This window comes from Mustela nivalis, assembly GCF_964662115.1.
Source record: "Mustela nivalis genome assembly, chromosome: 3".
In the NCBI taxonomy this organism is placed as follows: domain Eukaryota; kingdom Metazoa; phylum Chordata; class Mammalia; order Carnivora; family Mustelidae; genus Mustela; species Mustela nivalis.
The window spans coordinates 72688268-72701303 of NC_139022.1; the positions used below are offsets into that span (position 1 = coordinate 72688268).

The 13036-nt window shown below is 35.7% G+C and overlaps 1 protein-coding gene across 4 annotated transcripts in view; it reads left to right on the plus strand.

The window, feature by feature from the left end:
* The window catches only part of EDIL3 (EGF like repeats and discoidin domains 3), a 416104-nt gene that overhangs the window by 303158 nt on the left and 99910 nt on the right, over window positions 1-13036 (plus strand). For all 4 annotated transcript variants that reach the window (XR_014310084.1, XR_014310085.1, XM_082724687.1 and 1 more), the window contains 3 exons: window positions 1143-1298; window positions 2618-2762; window positions 6979-7163. Coding sequence is in view for 2 of the 4 variants with exons in the window: in XM_082724687.1 (XP_082580813.1) it covers window positions 1143-1298; window positions 2618-2762; window positions 6979-7163 (486 nt within the window). In the remaining 2 variants the exon portion in view is untranslated. The remainder of the gene's footprint in view (window positions 1-1142; window positions 1299-2617; window positions 2763-6978; window positions 7164-13036) is intronic.

Consider the following 13036-nt stretch of genomic DNA (forward strand, 5'->3'; position numbering starts at 1 on the left):
TTTGTTTCTCATAAGGGCATTTTAAAGTGAATGGAACAATTGTTTTTAAAATATTTATTTATTTATTTATTTTTTTATTTTTTTATTTATTATTGCCCCATGCAAGCGGGGCAAGGGGCAAAGGGAGAGGGAGAGAAGTAGATTCCCCACTGAGCACAGAGCCCTATGTGGGGCTCTATCCTATGATCCTTGAAATCATGATCTGAGCCCAAATCAAGAGTCCAATACTCAGTTGACTGAGCCACCCAGGCTCCCTGCTAATAGAACAATTTTTAATGATTGCCATATATGAAGAAAATATGTTTCTTACCTTGTGGCATTTATTTATAGAGTATCAGAAGGAGCTCCGTATAACTATGAAAAAATATTACTTTTATTAGATGACTGTTATTCTTGCAGCAAACTTATTAAAAGGTGATTTGGAATGGGGAGAATATATGGAGAGAAAATATCCGTTAGAAAATTTCCGTATGCTTAAATGAAGAGAAAAATAACTGTGTTGAAAAACCCTCTAATAACCTGTAGGAGAGACTACAGTAGTAGTCTGTAGACTATAGACTACAGAGCTAGCAACTGAGGATGCTTATGTTTGGTTTTTTTGTTTGTTGGTTGGTTTTTGTCAGTATGATTACCTTTATCTTATTTTTTATTCTAGTATTCAGTGATCTCAGAATGATTTTCATTTTTAATTTTAAATGGAAATTTGTTGAAGTCAAAAGAACTGGAGACACATTAAAATTATATTGATTTTACTGTTTCAAAGTAATGTCACTGAGGCAATTATGACAAGATAATACATCCATTTTTTAGTTTCCTAAGTTGTATTTCCATATTGTAACCAACCAAATGTTTTTCATACTAATATTTTGGCAGCAAATCATGTTTTTCAAACTTTGTTCACAAATATTGCTTACTTAAGAAATGTATTCCATTAGAGAAAGATCTTGAAGCTAAACTTGACATACTCTTAATAATCATCTGAAAAAATACAGGAAAATTACTGTATTTCTGTATTATTTTAAATCTCTACTAAGAAATAAAAATGTTCCATTCCCCAAATTGATATTGTCAGTATTGCTGAAATATTATTGAAATATGTTGAAAGCAGTGAGGTTACCATTGTTTATGCCTTGTCTCCTCAGATAAATTTACAAAGAAAAATGAGAGTTACTGGTGTGATTACTCAAGGAGCTAAAAGGATTGGAAGTCCAGAGTACATCAAATCCTACAAAATTGCATATAGTAACGATGGAAAAACTTGGACGATGTACAAAGTAAAAGGCACCAATGAAGACATGGTAAGACTAACTTAACATATTTAATTTAAAAGTAAAATCTCATTAATAATCATTGGTTGCTAAATAGTTACTGACTCTTAAACAGAAGCCTTATACAGTTGTGATTTTTTTTTTTTTAAATTGGACTAAAGGGTGTAGAGTACAAGGAGTTTTTCCAAGTAATAAATGTGCAGCGGCTACCATTTAAGATTTTGTCAGATTTTAATTGGTGGTTATATAAACACTTTATCACAATATTAGCATAGTCCTGTGTATGATGATTAATTTTTATTTTAAAAATAGCTTTCAATTTCATTTTATTGCTTTGACATATTAGCACTCTTCTTAAATAAGTACAGATCAAAATTACTATTTTTAAAGAAAAAAATTGTTACTTTTAACAAAAGTACCAAGTGATAGAAAAGATGTATGCTTATATATTTCACATTAGAAAACAGTTTTGTTTTTCAGCAGAATATAATACATTAGAGAAAATGAAAATAATATCCAGTGCCTACTTTGCCTTTTCATATTATAGTCCCAATTTTTTATCAAATTTTCCTCAAAAAGCTTAATTTTAAAAATATCAGGACTGCAGCTCATCCCATTGAAAACCAAATTATTAAATTCTAATAAATTTTATGAAAGATTTTTTAAATACTTAAGTGAAATTAGGTAAAGTTTTCTGATTATTGTTATATGAAAAGTAAAACAAGAATGAGATTTAAAAGAATTAAATTTTCACATTTAATTTTTAGAGGGAAACACTGTTTTTCACTAGAGATAGATATGAAGACTTTGATTCTCTCATCCAGTGACCTGGGACTGACTGATAAGAAAATAATCTTGAGGAATCGTACCCTGAAGCATCATAAAGTCTGATCATAGCATTAGAGAGACTGAGTGATCAGAAAATACTAGTGGAGACTGCTAGCCAAACCAAAGCAAACCAAACCAAACAAAAACACCTATAAATACTAAGTAGCATGAACAGATGGTCCCAGATTAAGCTGAAAGGTTTCAGGGGCCCATTTCTCAAACAAAGTGAAGAAAATCTCCCCTGACTCTGAAGGACTGACCTTAAAATCGACAATACCATCATAGTAGAATATAGATTATGCCATAGACCACAGTGGTTTATAGCTTTAATTAGGATTTTATCTATAGGTCTTATATTCACTGCTAAGGACAATGTGCTTCCTAAATGCTCCAGATCCCCAACATACTTAATCCAATTTTTGACGCATCACATTAGATAGGATATAAGGTCAATATATGAAAATAGGTAAAGAAGCTCTTGCCATTAATAATTTCAAACTCTATCTTATCTCTTTACCCAGGTGTTTCGTGGAAATGTTGATAACAACACACCCTATGCCAACTCTTTCACACCCCCGATAAAAGCTCAGTATGTAAGACTCTATCCACAAGTTTGTCGAAGACACTGCACTTTGAGAATGGAACTTCTTGGATGTGAACTGTCGGGTGAGTCTCATATTATCTATTTCTGTATTTTCTTTAAAAGAAAAAACATATATTTGTATGTAGTCTACTACTAATTTGCCATTTTCCAACACTCACGGATATTAATTTTGGCTACAAAATGTCTAGGGCACAGTCAGTGGAGAAAATTTGTGTGTGTGTGTGTGTGTGCACGCGTGTGTGTGTATGCACGCATGCACGCGTGCGCATGTGTGCATACGGGTACATGCGTAGGATAAACAAGTTCCAAAACATGCTGCAGAATAGAATTAATGTAGAAGGAGCAGTGTATTTCAGAGAAAGCACAATAAACTCTCACTGGGAAGTTCAGTCAGATTTAAGTGTGTCTTGTTTTTAGGAGTAAGTATGATTTATGTTTTGTGACAGAAGTTCAGTAAAAACAGGAATCTTCCTGACCCCACAAATTGTAGTTATGTTTAGGCTTCATGGCATAGAAAAGTAAGCTTTATCTTTGTCCATCACCATGAGAACTTGGTTTTGTTTTGTTTTGTTTAGGTTTTATGAAACATGTAAATTTATCATTCCTCCCAGGGAGGTAATACTTCAAAACCATGAGAGCTACTATAAATTCATTCTGATATCATTCTTATCTAGCAACCTGCTTACTGTACAAACACTGATTATCCAGCTCAGAGATAAATCTATCAAAGGATTCAGAGTTAAATAATTCTTGTCTTCCAGGAGCATCAGTGCTAGATATAAAGATCAAGACTTAATGTGTGGATCTCACAGTGGTCCCATTTCAATATAGCTAGATTCTGAACTAAACAAAAAACCTTTTCTAGGCATTTCGCTGTGCTATATTTTTGGTGGTGGTTCTTGTATTTCTAGCATCAACATTTAAAAACTATCTTTGCCACTATGGCTTGAGATGATTTTGTTCAACCAACTGTTTTGTAAAAAGCCAAAAATTCATGTGTGCCCACTTTTTAGCATGAAAGACTTTATCAGACTTACAACAATGCCATTTAGTTAAAAATAGGACACATCTTTCCAAATGGACAACTGAGAGCTTTTTATTCATTTCAAAAGAAATGCACAGACATTGAAATGCACACTTTATATCTCTTTCTCTTCTCTTCTTAGGTTTCTTTGTGATGCCAAGAAAGAGAGTGATTTTTAGCAAATCAAAGTTACTATTAAAAACAGCCAAACTCTAAGTGAACCCATTACATTTAAAGGAATTAGGGACATTTGGTCAGATGAGTGAATCTGTTTTAAGAATCACATTTTCATACTATCTATGGGCATCATTTATAAAGTAACCAACATATGGTTTTAGTACCATTAATTATCCTAACAATGATGTTTTCTTTATTTTGGTAATTCGAACCCATTTATTGACAGAAATCTCAACAGAATCATTGCTGTGCAGTTTATATTACATGTCACTCTGTCATCACAGGCCAGTGTCATCCCTAAGTCATTCATCATAAAGCAATCAAGGAGAAGCTAAGCCCCGTGGTTTTTAGTTGTTTAACATCACCATCCCCAATTTTCCAGTCTCTTGATTCATGGGGGTCACTCTTTCTTACAAGACACAGTTACACCCCCAAGGTATGAATATATTTTACTTTCAGCTTTTACAGGAGGCTACACCTGACACTTTACAGATTTTATGTTCTTAAAAGAAGCCATACCCCATCTCCCGATTCCACAATTGATTTTAAGCTTGCATGCAGAGGATAAAAATCTCTCAATGGATGCTTTTAAAAGCTAGGACACCTCACTCTCGAAATAATCAATTTTTTGTTAATACTTCATTTTGCTCAGGTGCTGTCTGTTCTGGTAAAAGTCTACACATCTACACATATGAAATCATGTGGATGAGAAGGAAAATTTGTGGTGTGAGGCAAATTGGCAGAGATGTTAACTATAGCACTTAGGAAATAAACAGTACTATAATGTGCCAAAGGATTTCCCACAATCCCCTGCAATGCTGTAAAGCACAGGTCTGCCTTACTGTATTCAGTAAGCTGTTAAAAGGATCTCTCAGCCTGCCCAGAAGATCAACAGTTAATCTTTTCCCTAGACACTTATCTCTGAAAGGAGTATGATTTAAGATAGTTAGAATGAAATGAATCATGGCTGTAATTAGAGGAGGACTAGTCATTAATTCACCCATTCTTTGAAAAAATTATTCAGCACTTGCTCTGGGCTAGATACAAGACAACAGAGTGGGTATGAAATGAATTCTATGATGAAGCAGAAGTGATTGAAGTAAAAGCATCTGACTTCAAATATTATATCACAAAAGGAGAAAAACAACTTCCCTTTCCCTTATATCTTTCTTCAACCCAAGCAGTTTTACAAAGACCCCACTATCAGGGCAGGGTGGGTGTAGGGAGCATTGGTGGTCATAATAGAAAGATCAGAAATCTATAATGCAGACAATGCATGTTACCTTAGAACTGCCAGTAGATAAACAGCATGTCATTAAGATTTTGGAATTTTCTAGAATCTTTGAAATTTGTCATGTGATTTTTCTCCTCCAGAAGATATATTTAGGAATTTGAACTATTTTTACCTTGAGACTTAGGGTCTAGGTCTCCTACACCTGAATTCCAGCAAGCCTTGTGCTATGGCGCATAATTGGCTAACCCTCCATGTCAGTTTTAGCCATGTTTGCATAGGAAATGCGTTTCCTAGAAGGTGGAGGTGAAGCCAAACATGGAGAAGCTTCAAGAAGGCAATGATCTAGATTGACTAGAACAGAAAGCTATTAATTGTAGTTAAGAATTATTTATCAGTGAACAGTTCTAAGCTCCCTCTCTTAGAGCCTGAACTTAAAACAGCCTAGTTTCAGAAAGTGTAACCAGTCCTACTACATTATTTTAGTGCTTACTGATCTGCCAATCTGGTGATTTAACATTATGTGTTAAAATGAGCTTTATGGAAATAACATTTACTGAATGTTAGCTATATTGCCATACTGTTTCTAAATACTTTAACTAATTTCTTAGAATATTTTTTGAGGTAGTTTATTATTATTACCACCATTTTACCAGTGAGAAAACTGAGGCATAAAGTGGTTAAATAATGGGTAAAAAGCCACAGAGAGACTAAGTAGCGAACCAGTAGAGTACCAGGAGATGACCTTAATTGGAGAAATCCCCTTTTTCATCTTGGGTTTCTTGATGATCAAACTCATCTTGTGTGTTCCTTGGTCAAAATGTAGCAGTTGTGCATATGGAAGACTCAACCACTGACTAATATGATAATAGAATCGTGCTTCCTATTACGAGCTTTGTGGGTGGAATTTTATCACAGTTGTAATTCAAGATTGGAAAATTGTGTGTAAATTTCTTTAAGAAATTGTGTGTATGTGTATGAGGATGCACATGTGTGTGGGCATATATACACAAATTCTCATTAACAGACAAACCCAAATTTCATACCATGATGAAACTGAAAAGATATGTTCCAGATTTGAAATCTTTCAAAAATATCCAATACTAGAGGTCACTGAGTATGATCAAAATGGAAGTTTTTATAAGAAAGCTTGTACAATAAAGATTTTTGCCAGAATTACCTCATTTTCTTCTATTATCTATTATTTTAAATTCTGTATTTGCACAGTGCCTGGCACATGGTATCCGTCGAGTAAATATAAGCTTCCTCGATGTCTAGAGGAAGCCATGTTGGTGCTATAAGAATCAGCAGTAAGGATTAACAGATATTTCTCAGAAAACAAAATGCTGTCCAGTTTGAAATACACCATTGGAGCACTTTGTGAAAATGACTTTGTACTGAGGGAATTTTCATTTGCGATATTATGGAAACAAATAAAAGAAAACCAAGTATACTTTGTGAGAAAATGTTCTTTTTTAAGACACAATGAAACTGTTGAAAACCAGGGAATAGTCATGAGGCTATCAGTAATGAGATAGGAGAGAGCATTTCAGCCTTGTTTTCATTTTGCAAAATCATCTATCACAGAAAAGTAGTTTGAATTGTTTGCCTTGTTTTCAATTTTTCCAAAATATATTCAGACAAAATAGCCTGAATTGGCTATCTTGTTTTTCGATTTTGTTCCAGATTTATTTCTGATTATAGCCTTTTTTGAATTTAGATGCTTTCTCTTTGGGGAAATGAATAGCATTAAGCTTCATCTTATTTTGCCTATCCAAAATGAACGTAGAAAACTTCCAGGGCAATAAATTATTTTTCTCATGGAATCCTTCTCATTTTCTTCCAGGCTGTTCGGAGCCTCTCGGGATGAAGTCAGGACATATACAAGACTATCAGATCACTGCCTCGAGCATCTTCAGGACTCTCAACATGGACATGTTCACTTGGGAACCAAGGAAAGCTCGGCTGGACAAACAGGGCAAAGTGAATGCCTGGACCTCTGGCCACAATGACCAGTCACAATGGTTACAGGTAATATTTTCAAAAAGCCTTTCACCAATGCCTGCTCCTCTTCCTTAGTAGATTTCCTGTTGGCTAGGTGAATGTCAGAGTCCTTGCCTTCATTCTCATTTAAGTGTACCTTCCTTTCTCTTTGGCTTACCTAAAATTGGTAAAACAAAAATTCCTTAGGAAGCCATAGCTGTGTGCTGCATTTACTGTGATGTTAATTTATAGGTGCTTCTGTCAGACTGATGCCCTAGATTGTGCCAGATCACAATATATATAGGCCAGTTCAATCGATTATGAGAACATGTGCATCTTAACTCTCATCTGTTCTAATGCATCCTGTCGGTATTGGTTTGAAAGTGCCACAGCAGAATTCCAAACTGGCCTGAAATCATGCCATTGACTTGCAGATTGTTCCCACAGAATCATGACTCCTGACTTATTAGCTCTTTACCTGTGGTTGCTAAGCAATGGAGCAATTTGATTACATTCTCATAAGAGAGCTTGCCTATACAAGGAAAGCATAGCCACTGCAGTCTATTTATCATTTGCAAATGAAGTGCAGTTATAGTCAGTGCTTTATAAAAGGAATCTTCTTTTAATGCATTTATTGCGGAGTACTTTTAAGTATGCGCAAATTTGTTAATGTCTTCTGTGGCAAAGAAAAGTAAGACAGCTCAATTCCATAATGAGGTCATTTTATTTGAAAGATAGGAGTTTCATTATTGATTTTTATGCTGTATCCGTGAGTTTCAAAACTGTGGTAATTCATTACATTTCTGAAAATAACAAAACAATCATAATAGCAACAAATGTTACCCCTCATAGAACCTGATTTGCCACCTGAGTCTGTTCTAAGTCACCTGAAATGTCCAATAGAATCTTCTCAACAGAAATAGTCACTTTTCCCTTGACTTTCCCCTGACATTCTGTCTTGATCTCTATTGATCTGGAACTTTATTGGGCTCTTTCATTAGCCCTTATGCATAAAGGGTAATTCATGTGTGTTTTTCCTTTTAATGTTTTATGAGCTTTTTGACAAAAGGGTGTATGTCTACACACACACACAAACATACACACACACATATACACTCACACTGCGTATTTCCTTTCTCACCATCCCCTCTGCCACCTCCCTGATCTAGGCTACCACTCCCTCACCTGGGTTTTGCTGAAGCTTCCTGACCTGCTTTCCTAGTTCTGGTCTCACTCTATAAAAATCCACTTCCTAAATTGTGAGCAGTGAGTGATTTTTTTTTTCAAAAATGCAAATATGATTCTCTTACTCCCTTTCTAAAACCCTTCAATTGCTCCCTATCAGCCTCAGAATAAAGTGCAGATTTCTTAATATAGCTTCGAAGTTTTTGCCGGAGTTGGCCCCATTTCATCTCTTACCACACTCTTCTAAATTTGCTTCACTTTCTTAAACCAAATGTTCTCTCTTTCAATGCCTTTATAAATGTCCTCTTCCTAGAGGAAAAGAACAGAAAGAATACTTCTACCCTTAGTATCCCCTGCCTTGTGTGGCTGATGTCCTCAGCTGCGGTTTGAATGTATTTTCCTCTGGGAACCCTTTGCTGCTACTACCAGCTTCATCTTACCACAGGAAGATCTTACCACTACTTACAATAGTACTCAGCTCTCTCCTGAGTAATACTGTATCCTCTGTAATCCTCTCACTGTCCATTATCACACTGTATTGGAAATTGTGTTCTCAGATTTGACTGTTTGCTCCAGGAGGGATGAAACTACACTTGCCTCTTGTGACTTTCTCAGCTTGTTGTCCAGTACCTAAATGAATAATACTTGTCGTAACACTTGACATGGTAGGCATTCAACGAATATTTATTGAATGAATGAATAAGTGGATAAATTGAAGAGTTCAAAGTATAATTCAAGTTATCGATTTGGGCCTCAATGGCATATCATTCTGATCCTCAACTGGTAATATCCTCGAACTTTAAAATAATATTTGAAATAGAAATCTAAAATTTCATATTGGGGGCTCCTGGGAGGCTCAGTGGGTTAAGCACCCAACTCTTGGTTTCCACTCAGGTCATGATCTCATGAGTTGTGGGATAGAGCCTGTGTCAGACTCCCAGCTCATCAGGGAGTCTGCTTAGGATTCTCTTCCTCTGCCTCTTCCCCAGTTTGTGCATGCACGTGCGTTTTCTCTCTCTCTCTCAAATAAATAAATAAATATTAAGAAAATAAAGTAAAATCTCAGGGGTGCCTGGGTGGCTCAGTGGGTTGAGCCTCTACCTTCAGCTCAGGTCATGATCCCAGGGTTCTGGGATCGAGCCACACATAAGGCTCTCTGCTCAGCAGGGAGCCTGCTTCCCTCTCTCTTTGCCTGCCTCTCTGCCTACTTGTGATTTCTGTCTGTCAAATAAATAAATTAAATCTTTTAAAAAAAAGAAAAGAAAAGAAAGTAAAATCTCATGTTAATGATCTAGTCTTTATAACATAGGAATTAAAGTTTAATGATATGTAGACTTTATGAAGTTTTCAAGTTCTTAATTTGAAGAAATCATGGAAAAACTTTTTCCTACTGGTTAGACTTGCAATATTAAACTGGTTCTTTGTTGCTGTATAACATTTTTTAATTGGAAATAGTCTAGTCATACTCCAGATTAACTGGATTTAGCTAATATTATTTGCCTGTCATAATGCCATGTAGAATAAGACAAAATATCTTATACCCCATAAGTAGCTCAGATAGGCTGGCTAGCAGACTCCAGAAATATCTACATGAAAGGATTGCCAATGGCAAATATCCTTAGAAAGATAAAATAAAAACAAACATTTTTTTTACATGAATCAGTCTGTAATCTTCGATCCAAACCTCCATCCATCACATTTTTTTAAGATGACTTTTCAACTGTCTTCTTAAAGTCACTTGCATGCTGAAATTGATTCATTCTGTTGGTGACAGATTTTCTGTCAATTCAAGGACCAGTTCTTCCAGTATGTGTTTATTTTTTTGTTGTGTCAAAACATATTCAGAATCTCCAAGGCAAGGTAAATTGACATCTTTTCTTATATATATTTTTTCTTTTTTGACATCATGTAAGAATTGCTCCAGAATTGTGACTATTTTTAGCATCTTCTCCTCAAGAGGATATAATCTGTTCAAATGTACATTGTTATGCTTGTTAGTATCTTTGTTGAAAATAAGATTAACATTTTTACAGATAATGTATAGGGTGATTTTTTTAAATTTTTTATTAACATATAACATATTATTAGCCCCAGGGGTACAGGTCTATGAATCACCAGGTTTATAAATGTCACAGCACTCACCATAGCACATACCCTCCCCAATGCCCATAACCCCACCACCCTCTCCCTACCGCCATACCCCCGGCAACCCTCAGTTTGTTTTGTGAGATTAATGCAAACCTCTTATGGTATGTCTCCCTCCTGATCCCATCTTGTGTCATTTTTGCCTTCCCTATCTCCCAAACCCCCACTCTGCTTCTCAAATTCCTCATATCAGGGAGATCATATGATAATTGTCATTCTCTGATTGACTTATTTCGCTAAGCATAATACCCTCTGGTTCCATCCACGTCATTGCAAATGGCAAGATTTCATTTTCTTTTGATGGCTGCATAGTATTCCAGTGTGTCTGTGTGTGTATACAAACAAGAAATTATATATATATATATATATGTATATATATACATATTGGCAATATTAAACTGGTTCTTTGTTGCTGTATTACATTTTTTAATTGTAAATAGTCTAGTCATACTCCAGATTAACTGGATTTAGCTAATATTATTTGTGAGTCATAATGCCATGTAGAATAAGACAAAATATCTTATATATGTATATATATATATATATATATATATACACACACACAAGAATATATGCCTTTGCTGTGTCCCACAGATTTTGAACAGTTGTGCTCTCATTATCATTTGTTTCCATGAATTTTTTCAATTCTTCTTTAATTTCCTGGTTGACCCATTCATTCTTTAGTAGGATGCTTTTTAGCCTCGATGTCTTTGGGTTCTTTCCAAATTTCTTCTTGTGATTGAGTTCTAGCTTCAGAGCATTGTGGTCTGAAAATATGCAGGGAATGATCCCAATCTTTTGATACTAGTTGAGACCTGATTTGTGACCCAGGATGTGATCTGTTCTGGAGAATGTTCCATGTGCACTAGAGAAGAATGTGTATTCTGTTGCTTTGGGATGGAATGTTCTGAATATATCTAGTCCAGTGTGTCATTAAGGCCTTTATTTCCTTGTTGAAATTTTTGCTTGGGTGATATGTCCATTTCAATGAGGGGAGTTAAAGTCCCCTACTATTATTGTATTATTGTCAATGTGTTTCTTTGATTTTGTTATTAATTGGTTTATGTAGTTGGCTGCTCCCATGTTAGGGGCATAGATATTTAAAATTGTTAGATCTTCTTGTTTGACAGACCCTTTGAGTATGATATAGTGTCCTTCTTCATCTCTTATTATAGTCTTTGGCTTAAAATCTAATTTATCTGATACAAGGATTGCTACCCCAGCTTTCTTTTGATGTCCATTAGCATGGTAGATTGTTTTCCATCCCAACATTTTATTTTATTTTTTTTAAAGATTTTATTTATTTGAGAGACAGACTGAGAGAGAGCATGAGCGAGGAGAAGGTCAGAGAGAGAAGCAGACTCCCTGTGGAGCCGGGAGCCCGATGCGAGACTCGATCCCAGGACTCCGGGATCATGACCTGAGCCGAAGGCAGTTGTCCAACCAACTGAGCCACCCAGGCGTCCCTCCATCCCGTCATTTTAAATCTGAAGGTGTCTTTGGGTCCAAAATGGGTTTCTTGTAGACAGAGTATGGATGCGTTTTGGTTTTTTATCCATTCTGATACCCTGTGTCTTTGACTAGGGCATTTAGCCCATTTACATTCAGGGTAACTATTGAGAGATATTAATTTAGTGCCATCGTATTGCCTGTAAGGTGACTATTACTGTATACTGTCTCTGTTCCTTTCTAGTCTACTACTTTTAGGCTCTCTCTTTGCTTAGAGGACCCCTTTCAGTATTTCCTGTAGGGCTGGTTTGGTGTTTACAAATTCTTTTAGTTTTTGTTCGTCCTGGAAGCTTTTAATCTCTCCTTCTATTTTCAATGATAGCCTAGCTGGATATAGTATTCTTGGCTGCATGTTTTTCTCATTTAGAGCTCTGAATATATCATGCCAGTTCTTTCTGGCCTGCCAGGTCTCTGTGGATAAGTCTGCCGCCAATCTAATATTTTTACCATTGTATGTTACCGACTTCTTGTCCTGGGCTGCTTTCAGGATTTTCTCTTTGTCATTAAGACTTTTTAAGTTTTACTATTAGATGACAGGGTGTTGACCTATTCTTATTGTTTTTGAGGGGGTTCTCTGTGCCTCCTGGATTTTGATGCTTGTTCCCTTTGCCATATTGGGGAAATTCTGTGCAATAATTTGCTCCTATATACCTTCTGCCCCTCCCCTTTCTTCTTCTTCTGGAATCCCAATTATTCTAATATTGTTTCATCTTATAGTATCACTCATCTCTGGAATTCTTCCCTTGTGGTCCAGTAGTTTTGTTTGTCTCTCTTTTGCTCAGCTTCCTTATTCTCTGTCATTTGGTCTTCTATATCACTAATTCTTTCTTCTGCCTCAATTATCCTAGCAGTAAGAGCCTCCATTTTTTATTGCACCTCATTAATAGCTTTTTTTAAAATTTTAGCTTTTAGTTCTTTTATTTCTTCAGAAAGGGCTTTTATTTCTCCAGACAGTGTTTCTCTAATATCTTCCATGCCTTTTTTGAGCCCAGGTAGCAGCTTGAGAATCATCATTCTGAACTCTAGATCTACTATATTACCAATGTCTGTATTGATTAGGTCCCAAGTCTTTGGTACTGCCC